The sequence below is a fragment of the Gobius niger genome, assembly GCF_951799975.1.
Source record: "Gobius niger genome assembly, chromosome: 7".
NCBI classification, from domain to species: domain Eukaryota; kingdom Metazoa; phylum Chordata; class Actinopteri; order Gobiiformes; family Gobiidae; genus Gobius; species Gobius niger.
In genome coordinates, this window is record NC_136858.1 from 28,575,045 (window position 1) to 28,599,937 (window position 24,893).

Sequence of the window (24,893 nt, forward strand, 5' to 3'; positions counted from 1 at the left end):
CTCATGGACCTTTGCTCCTCTTTCTCACTGATCAGAACCTCATTGTCTCATGGCGTCTACTAAAAACATATCTAGATTTGTAACAGGGATTCTGCAGGTACAAACTGCCGGCTGATACACTGTTGCCTGAGGTTGAGTCATGCAGCTTATTATGACTCACAGTCTGCTGACTTGCACAGTAATGTCCGCACAAGAAACCTTTGGCGAATTGGTCCCACAAGCTGTAGTTTTTTTGTCGTTACTTTCATTTGTTTGTCACTCCCCTCTGAGGTCGTCTGCCTCCTATAGCGTGCACTTATTCACATCTTAATTTGGCATTGATTACACCCTTATTTATCTAGATTTGAGTCATTATACACTCCTCTCTGCTCTCCTGAACAGGCCTACTCTCTTGTTCTCCACAGTAATTGTAGTTGTTGTAGTAGTAGATGACAGCTTGTTCTATGATGGGAAAATTCCTCTCCTGAGAGCTGACAAACATATAGTAGCCTATACTTATTTCTTCTACTCACATTAGGCTACATGTTTCTCTTCACATGTACAAGTTGCCAAAAACCACATTTAGTGACGTTTTGGCTCAGAGAGGAGAAACCAAATGTTATTCTTTGTTTCCATGTGATTTCTGCTTCAGTTTTTTTTTAAACACTGAAAGATCCGTAAGGAAGAGCAATGTGATGATACGAGTTGATTAAAAAAACAAAAAAACAAAAAACAAATAATATACAACTGTTCTGTACATTTATGAAAAGTAGTTCATAGAGTTCTTTTTCAGGTTTGCCGAAGTGAATAAAGGGATTTTTCAGGATTTTTGACATAGGGCCTCATTGCCGAGTTCGTGTGAGAAAGTGTTTCATTTCTGGAGATTTTTTTAATTTTTTTATTCATGCAGTCCTTCTATTTGAAGAGTTTAGAGGTGCTAGGCTAGTGCTAGGCTAGCGCATGTCTATGGTAACTAGTAGCCTGCATTGACAACAGTCTGACCCAAGCACAGTGCACCTGAGGCAAATCACATATAACACCAGACTACCGATATAAATGTCTGTTGACTGAATTTTTTTTTTTTTTTTTAAATATAACAATTTTGCATTTAAAAGAGCTTATAGTTGAACAGCATCAGCTTCCTGGTTACACTTCCTGGTTGTAAGCTACGCAGCGGCAGAGTGATCTGTTAAAGTTGCCAGATCTACAGTAGTTTTGTTTACCTGTGGCACATGGAATTCACAAAGGAGCTTTCTACAAATCAGATATAGCAACGTTTGGAGGACTACCCCGTTTTTTTAATGCAGGCTACTAGTTACCATAGACATGCGCTAGCCTAGCACTAGCCTAGCACCACTAAACTCTTCAAATAAGGACTGCATGAATAATAATACAAATAAAAAAAACTCCAGAAATCAACAACACTCGGAAAGGCCCTATGTATGTCAAAAATCCTGAAACATCCCTTTAACAATCTAGAAGGCCCCAGGTTTAATTGTTGAACTACTGTAGGTGTGGCCTTTATGTGTTTGGTTTGAGTATCCACCCAGTTTCCCCGACCTCCAAAAACATATACATATAAAGAGAATAAAGAGCTTGTGCAGTCAACGGTCTGGTGGTTAAGGCTATGGTAGAAGACTGTTCTGTCCTTAAAAGATACATAAAGTCTGGTCTTACTGTCCCCGTCCGACCCTTAAGTGACAGTATGATGTGCAGCACACATGCTTTGAATATCTCCTAATGGCCTGATCTAATTTGCAGCCTCTTTATGCATCTGCCTCATTATCCTCCGTCCTGTCTATAGCAAACACCTTGGCCTCCAGCTCTAATGCATGTTGATCATAAATTTGAGTGCTGAATAGCTGCCGTTTTTTTTTTTTAAATATGCAAAAATAGGCATAATGTCATTAGCCTGCCCTGGCCTTTAATCTTTTGATTCATCTAATCCTCGCTCTCTTCAAAGCCCTCCAGGCGACAGCAAAGCCCTCAGATGAGACATTGTCACCGCCGCTGCGACAACATGGGCTTATCTCGCACTTATGGTTAAACATCGGCTATAATCATATCTTTGCTGCACAAATAGGCTGACACTGTGCGATTACTAAAACCAATGTTACCACTGCTTGGCAATAGCCTTTTTGATCACTGGGCTTTATTTTTCATACTTTTTAGATGCTACTCGGCTAGCCACGTAGTGTTGTTGGTACCCTCTATTTATTTTGTTGTTGAAATATTAAATACAACAAAATATGCAATACCTTGGCCAATATTTACCCTAAATGCCGAGTAAACGGGGAAAACTGGAGCTGCAGCATTCATTTTGGGCTACCTCAAAACAAACAGTCAGATCTAGGTTTGCGTTAAACTCAATTATAAGAAAAAAAAAAAAAAAATCTACCAGCAGAAAATGACATGTTATGTGCTTTCAAAGACAGAAACCAAATGTGAAAATGTGAAAATGTTGTTTTAACGTTTTATTATGAACAAACTTTGTATAAAATTTAATATGGTGAATACAAGACAGGCACAAGCAGTATCAAACTGCAGATAGATTCAAGGTAGAAAACAGAACGCACTGTGCAAAAGGTACAAAGAAGTGGCATCATTTAATGTTAGTCTCTGCAGTAGGTAAACAAAGATTTCTGTCTCAAAGTTATAACAAAGAAGACTTTAGAAAAAAGAAAAATATTATTTATTTTTGTGTTCAAATTGGCCTTGAATTTGAAGTTGCAATGTCTAATGGTTTCTGTTTCTTTGGCGGACACACAAGCATTAAAGACACATACACAATAAGAAGCACAAACTACAAAATAAGACAGATACAATGATGGTTGCTTCGTCTATTCTGTTAGGACACAGCACACACTCATTCAAAATGAACACTTTTACTTAACATAAATGACTTGTTCACGTTTTCTTATAGTGGCATCTTTCATGATTTTAACACATCAAGCATTAAAACAAATGTTAATCTTCAGGTCATAAATACTGTCAGTAGTAGCGGTTTATGCGCACTGCACATGGTGATCGTTTTGTCTCGTGGTTCTCAGCTGGAGTAGATTCAGGACTCACCTACAACATATTGAGACGAGCTGCAGCCCAAATAAACATTTACAGTTTAACCCTCTGGAAAAAATAATACAGTATTTTCTGTTTTGTTGAGAGATCATAAAATCAAAATACACTGTCTGACGAACCAAAAAAAAGCTCTAATACTTGGTTGGACCGGCTTAAAGGGGCTAGACGCAAGTTAGCCATTTTATACTCACTACTGCCGCCTCAGGTCATACGTGTAACTGCACCTTCTTTATTAAGCTCATGCATGACCCGAAGTAACACCTTTTTAGTGACAGTGCAGGATTTTGGAGGCAGTTGTGGTGAACAGGTCTGGGTTCATTCTACACATTAGGACATTGTTGGAACATGTAGGGGGAGAAAAATACTTAACTTAACTTAGCTTTTAACATTTTTAAACTCTGTGTAGTCCCTTTAAGCTTTGATCACAGCACGTGTTCGCTGTGACATTGTTTCAATAAGCTTCTGCAATGCCAAAAGATCAAGTCTTGCATTAATATTTCACCAAGCTCTTTCACAATGTGAGCCCAATGAACCCAGGCATTGTCATCTTGGGAAGAAGAAATTAATTTATTGAACCTGGTCATTCAAGATGCTCAGGTCAGCTGATCTTATTCTTTAGGGACACAGTGGGACGACTGCAGCAACCCCAGTGCTGTAATTTAACAGAACCTATCTTTGGCAAATGGTCACAGTCCACTCAAAATTATTCTTTGATCCACTTTAAAGTCCCGAGCCAAAAGTTAAGAACCACAGATTTAGTCAAAACTCAATAGTCTTTTCTCCCAAAGAACTTTTTGAAGACAGACTTGTTCCTTGGTCGGGGCAGGCTTGTGTAGTACCTCAGGGCAGAGGGCTCGGTGACACCCAGGAGAAGGGGCTGTGTGTGGGTGATGGATGGGACGTCCCGTGACTTGTCTCCCACCAGAAGTGTCACGCAGTAGTTCGAGCCTTTCTCCGCTGCTCTGCCTCCAGGGCGGCTCGACACCGGGCTGATCTTCTGGTAGGTGGCTGAAATAACAAACACTTAAGATTCAGACACATTTTTATTCATAGATTCATACTGGATTCAATATATTTTAAGAAACAATTTGCCTACGTTTTACTTCATAAATTACTTTCCAGGAGTAGTTTTTCGTTTCATTCACGCAGTTTGGATTTTTGGTCACTTTGTATTTTACAACTGAACTGCTCCAATCTGTATTTCTTGGATTTTGCTGTTTGTTTGTTGTTTGAAATGCGTTCCTAGAGTAACTGTCCACATTTTTATTCCCCATAAACCAGCACTCTGCGTCTGTCTGCGTCTATCATGGAGGGATTGGTTTGTTGAAATGCTGTGGTCTAAAAAAGGTAAGCTTGCAGTTTGTTTGCTACGGCAATTCCCCCTCCTGCCAGCGGAGGGCGCCCCATGCAATACATAATATGCTTAAAAGAAGTTCATACCACACAATCATGCATGAAATGTCCACACAATACCTATGCCTTTTAATTGTCATATTTATTGCTCTGTTTTATTTAACTTGAAACTATGTAGATACTAGAACTATGGTACTCATGGAACAAAATCATGATGTTTGATACATTTTCAGCACAAATGAACTCCAGTTCCTTTTTTACACTACAGCATTACAAAGAAAAGGCATCATTCAATCGTGAACGTTGATCTTTAATGTAGATTTTTAAGCAAAAAGATTGATGGCAAGTTTGTGGACTTAATCACTTACAAACAATGTTAAGTTTCAAAGCGGATTCTTTGTTCTGATTATTTGTGTCTAAAACAGCAAACTGCCCACACAGAGTCACATCTGAGATTATGATGTTAAACTCAAGAGAGTCGTGAGTAAAAACTGCTTTTGGTGAATCACCTGAAGTGAAGGAGTGGGAGCGACGCTGGCTGCTGAGCCCGTCAGGAGAGCTCAGAGACGGAGAGAGAGGAGAGGTGTTTGTGAGGCTCCCGGGCGTTTGAGTCACAATCTGCATCAAACTGCTTCTGTCATCTTCATCATCATTGTCACCTGAAATAAAAATTAAAAAAACATTAGTGTGTTTGAGCTATAACAGCCTTAAAACACAGAGGGATTATGAAAAGCATTATACTCTTTGAATAACATGACAATGCTTTGGCTCCCCCTAGTGGTTCATCTGGATTTCTTTTTAATGGTTAGATGGCATATTGAGCCAGTAATTACCTCTTCAAAATGACTTCATTAACTTTAATAGCTTTTATGAATATTTTCCATATATTCACTACCACAAAGTAATTCAGTACATTTAATGTTACACTTCATGACACTTCATAGACAAATCCTGTCACTGTCCCTATGATGCTCACTCATTTTTGTTTCACATATGGCAACGGGTGCAGTTATTTAATACGATTTTTTCTACAAACAACAACATATTTGGTCTCCATGGGGTCGTATTATGTATGAAAATTGCTTAAATTTAGAATACATTATTAATATGATCTGAAATGTACTTGATTTTTATAGCTCTACATATTCGGATTCCCTTAAATGTTGAAATTGTTTTTCACCCATAAATTGTCCAAATACAGCGCCTTTTACTGAGGCATATATACAGCACAATCACCTATATTAGGCACATTGAGTGCCTTATGCTTTATGAATTGAGGTTATTTACAATATACCATATGGTTTAACACGTCTGTACAAGTCAGTGCAGTCCTATGCCACAGTGAGTCGCATACCACTTGCCCCCGCTGTGGAGGAGGGGTCACGCTGCTCCTGTGCGCTCTGCAAATGACTCTGTGACATGTGAGCGAACTCTCTCCGGACGACAGCGGTTTGGGCGGCGCCTCGTGGTTTGAGCCTGGGGAACGTGGAGGTGACTTCATGTTGGGAGGAGCAGAAGCATTTGACCGGGTCAGGACATCCACAGCTCTCAGAGGGTTTTCTGTGAAGGAAAGGAGGAAATCACTACTGTATTTATGCATTCATGTAGTGCTCATTGTTAAAACATTATTTATACTGTACAATGATCTTACATAGAGAGAGGAAAGTCTGTGTCTCTGTAGAGCCCTGTGGTTAAAGATTCAGCCTCAGGACGCTCTGTTAAAATAAAACAAGAAGGAATACATATTTGTGAAGTACTATTAAGAATAATGCAAGTTACTATGTAAGTAAGTAATTAAGTAATGTTTATTTATATAGCACCTTTCACAGACAAAGTGCTTCACAAAGTTACAAATAGAAACACAAAGTACATTCACATTTACAGTCACAAAACATGGTGGTCATAAAACAACCCTTATTCCACTGGAATTAAAACACTTTCTCAAACAAGTAGGTTTTCAATTTGCTCTTAAAGACATCAACACAATCAAGTAAGCACAAGGAAAGCGGAAGATCGTTCCACCTGGAAGGAGCAATCTCCTCTGGTCTTGAAACGAGAGAGAGTGTGCCCTTAATAAAGTTTAGAATTAATCAAAACCTTATGTCTCATTACAGATCTTTGGAAAAAATGCATCTGTAAACGGTCTCATGAAAAGGCCATGATACTGGTGTTAAATGTGTTAAGCCTGAAGCATATTCATTCACAATCATAAAGATGCATAGAAAAACAAAGTGTACTCTGTGAGCATACAGAAATATAACTAACTTGTGAATAATTACCTGTGTTTGCTTGTATTTTCATCATCCATTTTTTCATCATAAAGCGTGAGGAGGCGTTAAGCAGGTATTCAGAGCCATCCCGCAGCCTGAGGGTAAGTGAATACATTTCAAAAACGGCATATGGGAACAGAAACACCCTCAGACAGCACATTAATCTGCCATAGTCTTACCTCAGGTGGAAACAGTTGGGTTTCTTGGTATATTCCGGAGCAGGAACACATTCTGCTCCGATGAGATTCAGCGGCAGGCCACAAATTGAACTCTGAATAGAAAAATGAAAATAAAATAAAAATGTAAACATCTAATATTTATTTATTGTGTTTCCTGGTTTTGCTTACTCTCAGAGTATCCTTTCTGTCCTGGTAGAAGCACAAGGTGTGTCTGTAAAGCACAGCGTGGCAGGAGCTCCATCCTCGGGAGGCTGCCTGAGAAAATAAGATAAGAGCGTGTTGCTGACAGTTTGCTGACCACGGGCTGCTCTTACAATGAGCTGGACCTCTCTTTCTCTTTTTTTAAGCTGATGTTTATTTATTTTTTTACATTAAAATTTGACCCTTTCTTTAGTTGAGTTTTCCTTTAAATTGCTACAGAGGATTTGGCTTTTCTTACCTTCTTTCCTCCCAGCTGCAGCCTCTGCTTTCTTTCCAGAGCCCCCTCCATAGTCTGCAGCTCAGGCCTTCCACTCTGAAATCAAACACTGATAAGTGCCTTGGGAAAGACTTTCTCAAACAATAATGCAATGCAAGTAACAGGCAATGACACAAAGATGAGCTTACCAAAGCAATACAGCGCCCCCCTGTGGTCCATGTCTGATCCTGCGTGTTCAAGTCGCCTGTTGTTGGAGAGGACTTGCTTTGACAGTCATCCTCCTCGTCAGCTTGTGCAGACATAAGGCTCAGTGAAGGGTCCTGTGACAAACAATACAGATTATCCCACACAATGAACAGAGCTGAGCACACGGGTATATTACACAGGTACCCTAACCCTTATGCCATGCACCAGCGCTGCCTAATGCTAATATTTAGGCCCGAGCGCCATCAGGGCTGGTTTTAACTTTTGTCATTGTAAATTAATCAGCAAATGTGCAAATAATATTAATACAAATCATGTTAAAATTTGTATGAGGCATTGATTTTATATCTATTTAAAAAGTTATTGCAAACAAGGGATGTTATTCTTTTTGACGACAACCTTTGTCACTTGCAATTCACATTCAAATCATAGTTTCTCCTCCTGAATTACCCAGGGGTGATTTTAAAGACCTAATACTATTTTTTGTTTATCTTTGTAAAAGCAGACCTTTGTGCACTCTGCATTATATTACTATGTTATGATAAAGGCTTTTTATCAATCAACATCATTCATACCAGTTGTTCACATAACTGTTAGTAAAGCTCCAGTTCCTCCTCCCTGAAAGTTGTAACGTTACTTAAAAACTTGTGAAGATAATGGAATGTTAGAAATACATTAGGAATAAGTTTAAACTTTTTTACGCTGCCTGTTTCATTGTTTGTACACCACATAAATACAGGTACCGGGCCTTTAAACTACCAAGATACAAACTGTTTTACCCTTTAAATAATCTCCTCAAACATTGTTCAGAGGCAGAGACTTTTTAATTGGATTGAACCCGATTAGATTCGAACACTTAAACGGGTCAACATCAACACATCATCACATGCCCTAATCTCACCTTGGAAGCGCCTGTGTGCTCTTCCTCCCCCGCCTCGTCCTCTTCCTCCTCTCTGTACTGGTAAATGTACCTCTGACTGTCCTCTATCTCTGGCAGCTTGACCGGATCGGACGCCGTCTCATTCACAGCCACTGACGTCCCGCTGGAGGAAGGGAGGGCCTCTCTGTTTGGGAACGCGGCCCAGGACCTCCTCTCTCCGATGGCCAGGGGAGGGAGGTGACGCTTGGGATCCCTGTCGTACCCCAGAAGACTTTGGACCGATGGGGGGAGTTTGAACTCCGCTACGAGCAGATTAGGTGCGGAGGCGGTAACCAAATGCCTGTAGAGAACTGCGGGGCTTTTGGGTGATGGGGAGGGCGAGGCAGGTTGAGTATTTTGACAAAGAGACACTGTTTCTTCTTGATTCGTTTGATACATAATGTCTGAGCAAATACTATTCCTAAAGTTTTGACCCCAAATACCCTCCAGCTCCTCCTCCTCCTCTTCGAACTGCTGGTGGTCGACGCGCACGCTCTCGTCACTTGTGGAGAACACATTCTGTTCACCCGATTTACTATTTGCAAAGCACCCCACATCCAAAGACACCAGTTTACCCACAGTTCCTTTGGGCTGCGGATTTTCAGAGCAGGGCACGTCCGAAGAGAGTCTGATGCTGCCCAAACTCGAGACGCCGGAGTCCACGGAGTCTTGGCGAACGCTCACGTTTACAGTCGACTTGAGATTGACCACCATGTGTGAGGCTTGGCTATGACCTTGCCCGTTATGGGGCCTCACGCACTTGTGGTACTTGTGCCCGTTCAAGTCCTTGATAAGCGTGCGGACGCTGAGGCACTCGTGTTTACGGCAAGTCGTGGCAGGGAGATGGTTGGCGTAAATGGGCAGCTGTATTGACGGATTTGGACAATGTGGTTTTTTTGGCTGATCTTTTGGCTGATCTTCATTTACACTTGCATTGCATTCAACTTTTATTTGGTTGCTACACTGCTCTGTAGCCTGCTCACTCTTCGAGACAGGAGATTGCTGTTTCAACACATTGTCAAAAGTGAAATCTTTCTCTTTTTCTCTCGGACAATTTGCAGCAATCTCATCTGAAGAAGCAGTTGCTGCCAAAGCAGGTCTCGTCTGTTTGAAGGAGCTCAGCGCACTTTGCCTTTGTGAATGTGGGTCCGGATCAGCTCCTGCTGCCTTTTTGGACTCTGGCGGGGCGATGGTAATGATATCTTGAATACTAGGAATGAGCGTCATATCCTTAGGCAGATCAAAACTTAGCACAGATCCCAAAGAGAGGTAGCGGCAGTGAGTTTTACTCGCAGGCGGCTTTGGTCCCTCTGAAACAGCGTAAGGCGTGATGTTGTACTCTCCTGTGCATTCGCTTTCAATGTCTTTCAACAGAGAGTTTTTCATGTAGCTTTTTGAGACATTAGCCTGACTCTTTGGCTGCTTCCTCCTGCCTTCTTTTAGCGGCCAAGTCCGAGTGTCATAAATTACAACCTCGGATGCGCTTTTGGGAATTTCCTCCTCTTGCTCCTCCACGCCCATGATTTTCTGAATGGTGTGCCTTCGTGTATCCCTCTTGCGTTTCCTCTTCTTGCCGATCCTCTTGAGACTGCTGAAGATGGAAGTGCTGCCTCCGGTGGACATGTGGAAGTTGTTTACCTGCGATGGGGCTGCAGGTGTGGATGGAGAGGAGGGAGGCGAGGACATGAAGGCGGGGGAGGACGGGGCTGCTGTTGCTGAGTGGCTCTTTTGACGCGGGAAGGTGATACTCTCATACACGGGGCCTGGCGCCAAGTTGTTATCCTTGACATGCAAGTAGGTACTTACCTAAAAAACAGACAAAGTGATGTCATTAATGGGTTATTTCCACTGCAGCTGTGAAGGTGTCATCAGGATGCTTAAAAGTGTTGTTTCTGAGTTCAATGGGATGTGTTCGTGTAGTTCCTACTTAGCCCCATCACAAATGCAACATCATAAAAAAGCCAGGTTTTTGACTTGGAACTTCTATACCTTTTTCTCAAACTATGGTAACACTGGTGGTACCTTTTGAACTGCTTCAGGTGGTGCCTCATGTAAATGTTCGTATTCATACAGCCCTAGACTGTAGCAGTAGACCTGATACAGCGCAGGTTTTATATACTGGTAGTCCTGCATAGACTTGCTTTAGATATGGTCATACCGCCTTTGCTTTGCCCAATCCCGTCAGACCTTGGAAGCTAAGCAGGGAAGGGCCTGGTCAGTACTTGGATGGGAGACCGTTTAGGAACACCAGGAAGCCTAGCGAATGTAGTGAGTGAGTGAGTGGTTGGTGGTGGTCGGAAGGGCCGATGGCGCAGACTGGTTGCCTCGCTTCCGTCAGTCTACCCCAGGGCAGCTGGGGCTATAATAGTAGCTTATCACCACCGAGTATGGAGTGAATGAATAGTGCAATGTAAAGCGTCTTTGAGTGTCCAGAAAAGCGCTATATAAAACGCATTATTATTATTATTATTATTATATGTTTTGGTAGTACTTGGTTTAGGAGGGTCAGAGGACCAGAAAAAGATGTGTTAACTGATGTATATATTATATACTACTGAAATGTACAACACTAAAATTGGTTCTCTAATTTATCTAAATCTTTCTCATTAACTTTGTGTTTGCAATCACAGAAATAAGTGCTGCCTTTGTAAAGGAACAGACATCTGTAAAAAAAAAAAAAGAAAAAATCAATTCTAAAGCAATGGAAGGCACTGTTACTGTGACAGGAATTAGTTTATGGAATAAACTTCAGACAGAAGTGAAAGAGTCAGGAACTCTCCTGGAGTTCAAGAAACTCGGAAAAAGATACAATGTTAAAGAAGACTGAACATTAGACTTGGACGTGAATAATGTGAGATATTTGTTTTGAACAAGCATGAATATGATGGTTGTGTTATTATGACATTCATGAATAAACATGAATTTCTGTATTTTAAAGGGTCTATACAGTTAGAAAATGTTAAAATTAAGTATTTTCCCCCTACATGTTCCAGCAATGTCCTAATGTGTAGAAGTGCCGTCATGCGCGAGCTTGATAGAAGGTGCAGTTACACGTATTACCTGAGGTGGCAGTACTGAGTATAAAATGGCCAACTTGCATCGAGCCCCTTTAAATATTAACTGGATATAAAATACAAAAAACATCAGTGTATACTGTAAAAAAAAAAAAGTTATTATAAGACTTGATCTTCTCTGTTCCGTTTCATTCATGTATTTGCTCGGCGGTTTTGTCGTGATTGTAAGATGTCACGCCTGAATGAAATAAATAAGTAAAATGAGTAATGTTTAAACTGCTGATAACTGTCTACAATGGCAAATACACACTAAATACACATACTATTTCTTATATAACAATGAACTAATCCCATAAAACTGCCAGTTCATTTTCTTTTACCCGGATGTTTCCCGAGCTACAGTTGAAGAATGGCACGAGCCGCAGTCTAAGCAAACATCAGCCGTGTTTAGCTTTTTATCAAAAACGGTTGAGACAAAAAAGGGATTAAGGAATGCACTCACATTTTTCAAGCAACACAGAAACAAAATGAAAAGAAATGACAAAGAAACACGGACATGATGTGGACACTTCAGAACAATCTTAATCAGAATCGTATGGCGCACATGCCGTCATCCACAACTGCAACGGTTTGAACTCTCAACTTTGTGACTAATCTCTTGTTGTCGTGGGACCACTCGACTATAAATCAAACCCCCGTGCAGAGTCTGGGGGCTTGTTGCGAAAGTTCACGACCGCTCCTTTGTCTAATCATCAGGACTACAGTGTTCAGGCCGCGCTGCTAATGGGGGAACGGCTTTCATCGGAAGCAACGGTGAGGTCACTGGTTTTACACAACTGTGGTAAAGCCATAGGGAGGAAGTCAAGCTGGAAGTCGACATCAGGCCTGTCCAGAGGTTTCCAACAAGTAAGTACTTCAACAAGTAGTTTTAGCACACAGTATGAGGGCTGGGTACTGTTAAACAATACCAGTCTGGTATTATAAAAAAAAAAAAAAAGGTTTAGGTACTACTGGTATCAAAAATATAAAAGTATCGAAATCATGTACTGAAAAGAAATATACAGTCTTTATCTTCAAGTTTTGATGCTGCAGGTCATCAAAATGTAAAAGAAACAAAAAGTGAAAGACAACAAAATTGGGAAAAAATCTGTGGAATTTTTTTTTTTTAAATCAGAAAATTTTGGAGGAAAAAGTGGAAAAAAAATTGGGAACATTTAAAAAATAAATAAATAAATAAATAAATGAAACATTTGGGGGGGAAATTAGTTTAAAAAAATTGAGGGAAAAATGAAAAATTTTGGGGGAAAAGTGCGCAAAAATTGGGAGGGGGAAATGAGGATTTTTTTTTAAATTTGGGGAAATTGGGGTAAAAGGTTGTTTCGCCCTCAAATTCAAAAGAAATGAAATGGACAAATGACAAATAATTAGTATAGGCATCAAAAACAGTATTGTTCATGTATCGGTATCGAAAACCAAGTATCGTTTAAGTACCGGTATTGGAAAAAAATAGCGGTACCCGGCACTACACAGTACTATTTACTCTATACTATACTATTACTGTGAGTGTCAATTCTCTTACTTCACTATACGGACCGTCTTCTATTGAATATATGGTGCATTGTTTGGAAATATCAGATAAACATAAATCATGTTCTGCTGGATTACGGCACAACATAAAACAGATTTTACTCACAAGCAGCTGCACAGAACTCAAACATTTCTCAATTTTCTTTTCTCAGTAATTATTTCTCACCCTGCCTTTTACTTCTACTCTGGAGTAAAATTATTTTCGAGTAAAGTTACGGTTAAGTCGACGTTTAGGCTCCTCCACACACCTCTGGGCCTGCGGTGCAGTGACATAAGAAGGAAAGAGAAGCGTCTGTCATCATTCGCAGCAGGAGGAGGCGTCTGTGTGAGGACATTACTCATCAGCCCACTCTGTCTCTGTCAACAGCGTAATCCAGCCGTCTTTCACAAGTTTAGACCCAACGACAAGTTTGAAATGTTCGGGGAAAGTTGTTGAAAATACATGTTCTTTACCCTTTGACAAAACAGACCAGGATCATTTCAGGAAAACTTAGTGACGCATTCACTGTTTATGCACAAAGTGATGAAAAATGTTATTGATTAGTCACTATTTTTCCTCATTCGTAATTTATGCAAAGCAATATTTTAAGTTTTATACTATACTTAAAATCCATGAGGAAAAAGGCATAATAGATGATTTAAACTGACTGTGCCTGTGAGTGCCCTCTGCTTGTCCCGGCCTGACTTTCCCTTCTGCCCAGACACATGTGGCTAATAATGGCTAATCTAAATTGTCCATAATGAATCTAAGTGTTATTGTCTGTCTGTGTTTAACTGGCAGTTGCCCAGTCTGTGCAGGGCCTCACGTACGAAGCAGCTGGGACTGTCCCACAGAGACAAGCTGGGAACAAGCAGGAAAAAGTGACTCGATAAAAATTAAAACTTTGTCTTTGTTTTTATTTTTGGTGTGTTTTTTGTTAACATTTGTCATTAATAGAAACATATTGAAGCGTCGAGTAGAGAGAGCGTAGTCGGGGCATGATAGCAAAACGCGTTACCATACCCAACATATTTATTTAGGATTGAATCCTAATGGCAGCTCTGTGTCACAGAACCAGAACTGGAATATATATGTTTTTGTTTTAAAGGCACAGTGCGTCACAGTTTAGATTATACTGCTGCCAGCAATACAAAACACAATCCTCATGACCAGCTAGACGATGCTATTTTTTCAGTGGGTAATCAAAGAATGGATTTGGATGAGGCCCTAACCCATTCAAATCGCACATTTGGCTTTCTTTAGTCAACATTTGTCAACATTTAATCTTTTGTCAAGACTAAAGTCAACATTTCTGTAGGACTACAGATGGAAATTAGCAGAGTGCTGAATCTGGTGCAGCCATCTTTTTAATGAAACTGCACCACTAAACTAAACATCTCCATGGAGACAAGCTAGAGACAGTCAGGTCTTAGGAGAGATGAGCAAACAACAAAAACACATTTGATTTGCATTTTTAGGCCTTTTTCACTGATAAATATAACTGTAATCAAGTAGATGTTTATATTTTTTTTCTGTGTATTGGGTGAAATGTTACTTTGACCTCTTAACCCCCACCTGAACCGAGCCATTATCTCCAGTTAGGCTTTACCCAAATTGAAAAGCTTAAAAAAAAAGCATCAAAACAGTGACAACAACGAGGATGAAAACGCAGCGAAAAAGCCCAAAAAAAAGTACAAAAATGAGGAGAAAAGACGACAAGCATTAAAAGAAACCACGATGAAAAAGCAACAAAAAAACATGACAAAAAAGAGACAAAAAATGTGACAAAAACTTTTGCTGGTCTTAGCTTTCAAATGACACATTACCCTGTTGCTCTCCAGTCAAGAAGCTTTTAGATTTGGGTAAAGCTGAACTGGAGAAAATGCACTCAGTTCAGTAAGAGGTGAAGTAAAAGTAAAAATAAAATAACGTTGGTCCAGTTCAGCCGACTGACTGAGCTACGCCTTTGGCCATAGTCTGGGCACCTCTGTTGTAATGTTATTTTAGCGATGTATAAAGGTTTGATAGTCATAAATGTGTCTGTAATGGAGTTTGGACGTGGATTCTGTCAAGTCAGTGTAAACCTCTTAAAGATGTGGTTAGCACATATTACTTCACACAGCTTTTTGGGCTTTGGCTGTTTTCATTTAGACTCCCTGGTTTAGAGGAGCAGCAGCAGCAGTAGCCTTGGGAAGCCTTACCTTGTTCTGAGGTTAGCAGAGCATGCTCTCCACAAAAAACAAACACACTCAGCATGCAGCCACTTCACACGCTACGGCATTTACCTCGTTCGCACTCTGCCGATAAATCTTTTTCTTTCTCTTTAAACTACCCAAAGTATTTTCCAAAAGACCCTGGCATCGCCTCCAAAAGTTTTTACGGGCAGGAGGTTGTGGCACAGCGGGCTGATGGGAGAAATAGGGGAAAAAGCAGGACGTAAAGCTTGAGCAAAGAGGCTAGAAGCAGCTGATAGTCAAGAGGGGAGATCCCATGCTGTGGGAAACTGCTGCGAAAACAAATGCCATCATGGAATTATTCTGCAGTGCAAAAAAAACGACTGCCCCTCACCCTGCAAAGCGGCTCAGTGTCCTCCTCTGTGGCCGGGACGTCCAGCACCTGCACCTGGCTGTCCCCCGTGTTGCCAAAACTGAGGATGAGGTTGACGGTGTTGCCCAGACCAGGACTGCTTTTGTCTTTGAGGACGAAGACTGAAGATTTGGGAGACTCTGGCGTCTTCACTTCAGGACTTTGCAGAGGGACACTCTTCATGACCTCGTATCCGTTCTCCGTTTGCTTAGCGGCAGTTTTAAACATACTGGAAGAGCTTTCAGATCCTCCGGGTGACTGTCGGCTCTCTTCTTCATGGGAGAGAATCGGAGAATAAACTGAATGATCGGCTTGCTGCCCGCTCCCTGTCGGCTGTGTAAAAGAAAAGAAACGATTTGATCAGTTTGGAATATGGCAAAATCAACTTTATTATAGCTTATTTTAGCATTACCACTTGTAGGTTGATACCTTTGAGAGTGAAGAGCACATTATGGAGTAAACATTGTCTTGCGCTTCCAGTTTGTGAAGCCACTGTTGTTTTTGGGCTCTCCAGTGCACAGAGATCCATCCAAGCATGCTCCTCAGCTCCTCCATGCGCTCTCTCACCTTCGACAACCACAAAAAACATCAACAAACACAACCTTAAGAAGATCATTCATCAGTTGTAGTGTGTGTAACTTCTCTCACCATCTGGCTGAGGTGATGTTCTTTGTCTAATATGTTCCTCCCTGTAGCTGCCAGCTCCTCAAACTCCTCAAACTTTTGCTCAATCTGCAAATCCAGCTCCTCGGCCATTGGCGCCTTTCCATCTTTCCCGCGATGCAAGGCGGTATCTGAGAAAATGCAGGACCTTGTATCTTCCGTCCATGAGCTAAAGGAAGAGGAGACAGAGAGCAAAACATGTCAGCGAGGAGACGTGTATTCGCAACGCATGACAATGGCCAGACCAGTGTGCGATAGGATACACAGTCATCGCATTGTCAAAATAGACCCAGGAAACATGTGCGCTCCGTCTTCTAGACACGTTTTAACATTTCACTGGGGACCTGCTTTAGACAAGGGAAAGATCCTGCCCTCTCTGAGGCAGACAGGAAGAATCTAATGCTCTCACAAGGTTATTAAAGGCCCTATCCTCCATTTTAGTTGTGGTCCAAGCTCATTTATAACTTTCCTAATATATTTGTAGCATCCCAATTCTTTACAGGGACAAGTTTATTGGAACATTTCACGACTTGCAGGGTCACTTTTCAGGGTCACTTACACAAAAATGCTAGAAAAATAGCCTGAAAGTTCATAAAATGTATACAAATGTTTTATAATCTGATGCACACTGTTTTCCCCACAAACGTTTTAGTTTACAGTACACTAAAGGAGGACAACATACATTTCATTCCATTTCTAGGAGTAAAATCAGGTATAGGTCCTTTAAAGCTGCAGGACACAAGATTAGTCACAATCATATAGCAATTGCAAGGTCAGGTGTCTTCAGTGGTTGGAGGCCTGTGGAGAGGGTTGGCCTTTACATCAATACTCCTAGTCAGTAATTATTAACCTGACTTGATTTATGCAACAGGATCACACATTTTACTCTCAGCAAATCAAAACCAACATCCTCCACAAGTAGCTGAGTGACAGTTGGGTGGTCCCCAGCGCATCAAGGATTAATCTAAGTGATAGTCCGTAAGTTTGCGAAATGAGGAGCAGGATTTGATCAAAGATATGGCACCGGGGAGTCTGATTAGTGACTGAGATCAGCAAAGGGAGGGGCTTCAGAAAATATATAATTATTTAGTATTTATTGTGTTATGTCATATTGCAGGCCTAGGTGGTTAATTATACACAATCTATGAAATGTGTAAAACATTTAAACTTACAGACTATCACTTTATGGTGATGTTGAGCCTGAACAAACATTCAAGACCCCGATTAAAGTCCTCTGCAGAAAACTAAAACTGTTTCTCCATGGGCTCCTATTATGTTTAAAACCTACTAACTCTGTAGTTTAGACCTCGTCAAACAATTTCTGACAAGCATGTAACTCTTGACTCAGTTTATATTTTTAACTTATGTGCTTAAAAGTCCACTCTGAACGGAATCTTGATCTTAAAACATAAATGTCAAAAGCAATTGCACTCACAAAATCACAGTATTTTTCCACTATCGCGTAGCCCTAAAGCTCTCAGAGTGCACCCCGTCCCGACGCCCCGCTTACATCATCCGGAGGTAGCTCCTGAAGAAGTCCTGGAGCTGCACAAACTCTTGCAGACGTGACTTGTTCTGCTCCACGCTCGCTCCCAGCTCGGACCAGCCCTGCAGCGTCGCCTGGATCTTTGCCCCGAAAACGTGCACTCTCTCTGGGCACAGCTCCTGCAAGCGCGAGGCCAGGCTCTCCACGGCGCCGACCTCCTCCCTGATGACCTCATAGTCGATCTGCGGAGAATCACAGTAGTTAAAATCTATAGGATCAGGCCTGCAGGCTGTTCCTAGTATTGCGTTCTCCCCATGACTTCATATCTTTATGCGTATTATACACTAAGAGATCCATATGGCGCGCACATGGCCTGTCACACTAAAGCAAGCAAGCCATCCTGACCACTTCTTTGTTTTTTCCTTTTTGACAAGGCGGTAATTAATAGCACTGAGGGTTCTCTGGGAGCAATGCGTTATAATGTTTCTCAGCTACAGGAACACAATGTGGTGGATGCCTGTCTGCTGACGCCACAGTTATTTCTGCTCTGGATTAGGTCATTCCTTCTTGTGTCCAGAGTCCAGACAGTTGTGTGTGCGATAAACACAACAAGACCCACACAGACTTTACCGCCACAAAACATAGAGTCTAAGACCCCACTGAACTGTGCGCTGTTTCAGTCAGGCCAAGAGATGAATTAGCAAATGCAAAGAGAGCGCACAGTTCACAGAGCAGTGACTAACGCGTGCATAAATAAACATCTTGTGTGGAATAAACGCACTACATGTGTTTGCGTGTGATTTTACTGCCGAGTTTATGTAATCAATTAAACACAGCACAGAGAAAAGAAAAGAACGAAAAAATCTGGCATATCGTTGTTCCACTGTGGGAGGCGAGCAGTGTGCGTGAACAGGGAGTGTTCGCTAATCAATCAAGCCCAATGACAGAACTCTCTTCTTCAGAATTCACCTCAATACTGACTTCAAAGCTGGTCCCAATATAACCAACAACATAACAACATAATAGCAACATCCTAAAAAAAGATCTCAATGGTGACTGTCCAACTTGAGGTATAGAGCTGCACAATATCTTAGATTTAAACACAAAAGGCAATAAATTACATCAAAACAAATGTATATTAGGAAAATCATGTTTAAAACTGCATTCTTTTAGGTTTTTTTCTTGTGCTTTCGATATTGTGTCACCTAAAATTGCGAAAATAAGAAAATATTTGGCAATATATTGTAGCTATATCTTGAGGTAGCACATTCACATGACTTTTAAAGCTCTTTCAAATGTCAAAAAACTATACTATAATAAAACAGCTTCACAGTGTAGTGAGTCATGTGCAATGCAAAGGATTGTGAATGCATTTACAACCCAAAGCAAAATTGTGCACAGCTTCAAGCATCATTGACAACGTTTTATAATGATCATTATTATTGTTATGAGATTTGTGAAACAAGAGCTTGTTTTGACGTAGCCTGGCAGCTGTTTCTCCAATTGAAGCGGACTGTGGCCTTTGCAGTAACGTCACTATGTTCTCATTTTCCTTTGGTTTCTGCGCTTTGTCTTTGTGCAGCACTATTAGCACCACTGAGTCATGTTCAATGTTTAGCCATAATCACAACATAAAACGGGCATCCTCCTCTCACCTCCAGGTGGTCCTGCCTCTCCCACAGAGAGTCCAGACCACAGCGGTCCGGCTCGCATTGTACTGCCATGTCTGTCTCCTTCTCCAGAATGTCCAGGCCCAAGTCTTTACTGCGGCATAAGGACTCCTCCACGCGCACGGCCAGGCTGGCATGCTGTAATGCACAAAGCCATCATTAGCACTGACGTTCTGTCATTACCGTTTATTGTGTACTATTTGTTCTCCAATGAGAGACACATGGCAAATTACTGCTCCTCAAACTCTGTCATGGCACCTCCCTCATAGTTAGACTCTGGCTTTTTTATGAGAATTAGGGCTGCATTATGTTGAAAAAAATACATCTGTAGTTGTAATTTTGTGTTGTTTTTTGCGCAATTGTTTAGTTCACTATACACATTTAAAAATATCCCAGAGCTTCAACATATGAGTGGTCAGTAAGCTTTAAACTGGATATTTTGTGGTTTGTAACAGTTGTTGTATAACCTATATAACTTTTTGTTAAACCTATTAATGTTTTTTTTTTGCAGTTTTCTAATTACAAGCATGTAATGTGCCATTTCATTTCGACTCCAAGTAATTTTGTCAACTAAAACAGTTTGACATAGGTGTAAAATAAATGTTTTTGCTGATTTCAACACTTTTCCAAAAGGGTGCTGAATGACTTTGGGCCTGTTAAAAACACATCCACAAACAGGGGAGAGCCAGATGTGCCTCGCAGTTGGTTTATGCAGCTGTTTGCGAGGAAATTGGGCGAGCTATTTTAGCCTCTTCCAGGATAATTTAGCTTAAAACAATCATGACGGATGTGTACAGATACTTCAGTCGGTGTTTATACCTTGCTCAGTAGCTCGCAAATGGCCTGGTCGTGGTTCTGCGAGCGCCCTCTTTCCCTCACGGTGTCGTTGAGCATCTCCACGGCCTCTCGCAGCTCCTCCACGGGGTCTCCCATGGACTCGATCAGGGGGTCCGCCGCGCCGCTGCTCCGGAGGTCCATTAGAGTCGGTGCTGGGGCCATTTCACTGTGAAGGGGCTGTAATGCACACAACGCTTTTTATTACAAGAGGAATTAGTTTACAATCTGCTCCAGGGTTTATACGGGGAGCAGCAAGTCAAATATAACGCTTTTAAATGCCATTGTCTAAATACGATAATGCCACAAACAAAAAAGAGCTGAGCATGTGTAACTTCTAAACATTTGAACAACGGGCAACTTTTCAGCAGAAACCAGACTTTTTTCATTAAACTTATGCTGTAAAAAATAATTGAGCAAGTTCCTCATTTTCAAAGAACATTTAAGCCCTTAGCTTTGGCACATTTAATTTATAACTAAATTATATGGTTTTGAATAACATGCAAAAACCCTGTGGTCAGAACTTTTGATTTTCCATCGATTGAGAAAGGCCAGACTCTATTGTACATGTTTTTTGAGTGGACACAAAACCTATACAGCTACAGGAGAAAACTACACACAGGGAGGAGGTTTGGGAATCGAACCTGGGTCTCAGTGTGCGGTGAATGCTAACCACTGTTATGCTGCATAGTGGAAAGCAATGTTAAATTGGCCTTGCATAAAACCCGGAGTATTTGTCTCTTTCCAGGGAAATGCCCAAGCAGTAACCCTGGTCAAGTTGTAGCCATGTTTATTGTAATGGACATCTTTTCATTTTCAAGTTCGTTGATGGGAAAACCCGGTGTGGCCTAGTTTTCATTTTAGCATCTTACCTCTTTTGGAATGATTAATGATCTTAGTAATTTTCCGAAAGCGCTTTCAGTATGTCAAGTCTATTTGTAGTGGAACATAAGTATTTCAAATCTGCACAACCTTTCCTACGCTTTTATTCCTGCACGTTTGTTTTATTCTACGAGTCGAACCCTTGCTCGTTGAGGCTTCTCACCTGTCCTAGGCTGAAGCGACTCCCACTGAGCTCTTGGCTCTCCTCAAGCTCCACTCGCTCCAGAAACTCTGCCAGCATCCGCGTGTCCTGCAGCTCCGAACTCTGCTGCGTCAGGGCGCTCTGAACCCGCTGGTACCTGTGAAACATAAACACTGCTATTAAAATGTTTATACAAGACGCCTAACCATTATCCACGTTCAGTCCATACATCCTTCAACACGGCCGCGTTATAGAGAGCTCAAGAGTGCGTTTTACCGCGCTGCTGTGCCATTTGTGTGAAAATATATCATGTGTCCCATAAACATGACCTGTACTTTTGGGTTTATGTTTGTGATAGTAAAGGGAGCAATTCAAAAACGTATTCTTTCCGTAATAAATGATGCTTGAATGGATGTTGCAGCCATAAATAATGACGTCAGACGCTTTTATTCCATACAACACTCCCACTCTGGAAACGCTTAAACCAAGTGCTTTCTTTTCTTTATTTAGTTTGGTCAGGGCTTAACTTGTATTTATGGACACTGGAAGGTCCCGCAATTGGGGCCTGAATCATAAGGCTTTACGAAAAGTATATGGCGCAAGCATTAATTCTCATGGCCAAGCGATGAGAGAGACGTCATTAGAAAACATGGACAGGGCGAGTTTGACGCGTGCTGACAAGCCGCGGGCCAAGTGTGGGACAGACCTGTGGGGTAGACCTCTCTGAGAGCCTCATGAATCGCAAATGTAATAAAAGAGCACATAGAGAGTGTGGCTGCCAGGGTTTAAATAAAACTTACAGGATACATGGATATATATTCTGGTGGTTTATGGGGTGAAATTGTTTGTCTTTAGTAAGGAGTGGATTTTATGAATAAACTCTTCCATGTTGGAGTGCTGCAGGAGCGTGCGACTGCCTGGAAACATTGAGCAGCTCTGTTTCCTGACCACAGCTAGGAGCACCACCAGCGTGGAGCCTGATAGTTCACATTCATAACATTCGTTTTCCACAATGATAGACGTCAGGGCGTTACCCCTGACCCTCATGTCCTCTATAAACTTACTTTGTTTCCATATCCTCCATGCGCGCGGGCAGCCCTCGAGTGAGCGGGTGACTGTGACACTGCAGGCGCTCCACCTCCTGTCTGAGCGCGCTCAGTTCAGGGCCACGTGCCGTCACCTCCCTCTCCAGGAGGCAGCTCTGTCGCTCGGCCATGCTCATAGTCTCAGAGTCAGTGGCCAAAGACGACTCCTTCATGGAAAGCTCTACAGACTCCAGCCAGGCGTCCAGGCTGCCCAGAGCCTGCAGCACTTTTACAACCTGTGTGAAAACACAAGAAGTGAGGCCATGATGAGTCCAACGCTTTTGCCTGAAAACAGAATGTGCTACCCTGTCATGTTGTAAATCCAACTTACAACTTGCTGTCCTCTCTGATCATGCATTTGCAAAATATGGCACAGCCTTTATCCCCTTGTTACAATATATTTTCTTGTAATCCCTGCATGTGCTATGTTAAAATAGGCATACATTGAGGTATCACATTTTAAACCTTGGCTTTAAGACCATTATGAGAGTATCAGATGAATTTCAGCTGGAGTTTGTTTAACTCACTTAAAAAGCTCTTTATTCAGTCAGTGAGAGAAAAAAAGAGTATCTGTCAGTGTATGCGTGCACAGCTTAGGCCCCGGTCCAGAATAAAGCCAGCTATATTGGGAAAAATGATCCCGAGCCGTCTGTCATAACTCATAAGTAATCATTTTCACTATATTTTCAGGAGTGAGCGCGGTGCCCGGGTCAGACTTCAGAGGAGCGCTTGTTCTGGGATGTTTTATGAGAGTCTTACCCTAAAGCCCAGCTCCTCGGAGGCCTGCAAGAACAGCGCGTTTCTCTGGTGCCTCCTCCGCAGCTCTTCCCACAAGACTTCCAGCTGGCCCACAAACTGCTCGATCCTGGAACTGCCCGGGTGCTGCGCTCGGACCAGCTCGCGGCCCTCCTGAGGAATTTGCAATTGAGTGACGAGAGCAGGTGATAAACAAAATAATGGAACTGATGTGAAATATGCACAGAAATCTAGTATTAAGCTAACTGGATCGAAAACTGTCTCCCAGATTTTGCAAGATAAGATTTGAAAAAGAGAGTTTTTGGGTTAGGATGGCGGGATTTGGGGATTAAAAAGGCGATTTCTATGACGTGTTGTAATTTGATGCAAATGTTCTAACATTTATATACAATTCAAACGTCAAGGAGTTTTAACATTTGAGGAAAGCTTACATTAAACAATGAATTACATTTGAACATTTGTAGATGTTATCATACAAAATAACACCCCATGCAGACGAATGACAAATTAATACTTTATTGTTTATTGTGGAGCAGTCGCTCTCACATGTTTTCACACCAAGTGCCACCTCATATAATATTTGATCTTCTATCACCAGGAAAAGATCTAATCAAGACTAAAAAAAGCCTGAAGCAGACCTAAAGTGGACCAAATTATTTATAAACTAGGTGTAAGCAAAAAATATGAATAACTTGATAATAACAATGACTTGACAGCTTAACGTTAAATGCATGATTATAGCTTAACGTCTTACCACCTGCTTGCATTTTCATTTGAAAGCTAAGGCCCATTCAAACGGATCTTTTTCCTTGCGTTTTCTCGTGTTCTTTTCATTGCTTTTTTGTCACCCTTTTGTGCCGTTTTTTATTTTTTATTATCAGTTTTTAGTCACATTTCGTCAAATTTTTGTCAAATTTCGTCACATTTTTGTCACATTTCGTCACTTTTCCCTCATGTTTTTGTCACTATTTTTGTTGCATTTTCATCCTAATTTTTCTCTCACTTTTGTTGTTATTATGTCATGTTTACAAGAAGCTTTTAGATTTGGGTAAAGCCAAACTGGAGAGAATGTGCTTGGTTCAGGTGGGCGTTAAAAGGTTAAATAAGTTAGAGGACCACTGTTGAGGATGTCATATTAACAAATAACAGCAGCCTTTGCGGTTTGCTAACTAAAATGAATTTGTGACTTGATTGTGATTACTCGTGCAGCCCTACTTGGGGGTGTACAGTTACCTTACCCTTTTCACCACCTCTATCCGAGCTCTGTTGTTCAGTATCTCCTGCTCCAAGGCTTGCTGACACCTGCGGGCCGCATCCAGACCCTCAAAACTGGCGACAGAGCAGACCTGGGTGGCCATGTGCACATTGTCTTTGAGCCAGGACAGAGTCTAGGATGGAGATAGAGAAAGACAGAGGCAAAACCCATTAGAAGTCAGCTGAGGAGACGATATAAATTGAATTGGCATTTGTGTGCTATGACAACCAGTGACGAAAATCAAATATTTTCCATAGTTACTGGACAATTACAGAGAAAGTAGCGCAGCACTCAGCACACTTTAGACGAACATGGATGACAACAGTTTGATTTAAAATGTGACATAATGTCTGTGGTTTGCTCTGATGGCGCTATAATAACAAATGCAGCGCTGACCAGAGAAATTAATGTGGGTTTCTAATTTTTCTAGTATGTCACGGTGCCACAAATATGGAATTAACACTCGGGTTGCGCTCATGTTGCAACAGATGCATCACAATGGTTACGCTTTTCCTTTTCACAGAAATTATGTTGGATTAAATGAAAAATAGGT

At 41.4% G+C, this 24,893-nt stretch overlaps 1 protein-coding gene across 1 annotated transcript in view; it reads right to left on the reverse strand.

Annotated features, from left to right (window-relative positions):
- Positions 1-3,569: 3,569 nt before the first annotated feature.
- The window catches only part of mymx (myomixer), a 34,632-nt gene continuing 13,308 nt past the window's right edge, over positions 3,570-24,893 (reverse strand). Inside the window, exons 14-33 of the mRNA XM_079559683.1 lie at positions 24,324-24,473; positions 23,089-23,238; positions 22,309-22,565; positions 21,266-21,401; positions 20,206-20,400; positions 19,372-19,524; positions 17,741-17,958; positions 16,216-16,399; positions 15,997-16,134; positions 15,550-15,900; positions 8,383-10,206; positions 7,466-7,597; positions 7,299-7,373; positions 7,028-7,114; positions 6,860-6,951; positions 6,690-6,775; positions 6,062-6,125; positions 5,765-5,970; positions 4,920-5,069; positions 3,570-4,065 (exon numbers count right to left, since the gene is read on the reverse strand). Of these exons, the coding sequence (XP_079415809.1) occupies positions 3,824-4,065; positions 4,920-5,069; positions 5,765-5,970; positions 6,062-6,125; positions 6,690-6,775; positions 6,860-6,951; positions 7,028-7,114; positions 7,299-7,373; positions 7,466-7,597; positions 8,383-10,206; positions 15,550-15,900; positions 15,997-16,134; positions 16,216-16,399; positions 17,741-17,958; positions 19,372-19,524; positions 20,206-20,400; positions 21,266-21,401; positions 22,309-22,565; positions 23,089-23,238; positions 24,324-24,473 (4,890 nt within the window). The 3' untranslated portion in view covers positions 3,570-3,823. The remainder of the gene's footprint in view (positions 4,066-4,919; positions 5,070-5,764; positions 5,971-6,061; positions 6,126-6,689; positions 6,776-6,859; positions 6,952-7,027; positions 7,115-7,298; positions 7,374-7,465; positions 7,598-8,382; positions 10,207-15,549; positions 15,901-15,996; positions 16,135-16,215; positions 16,400-17,740; positions 17,959-19,371; positions 19,525-20,205; positions 20,401-21,265; positions 21,402-22,308; positions 22,566-23,088; positions 23,239-24,323; positions 24,474-24,893) is intronic.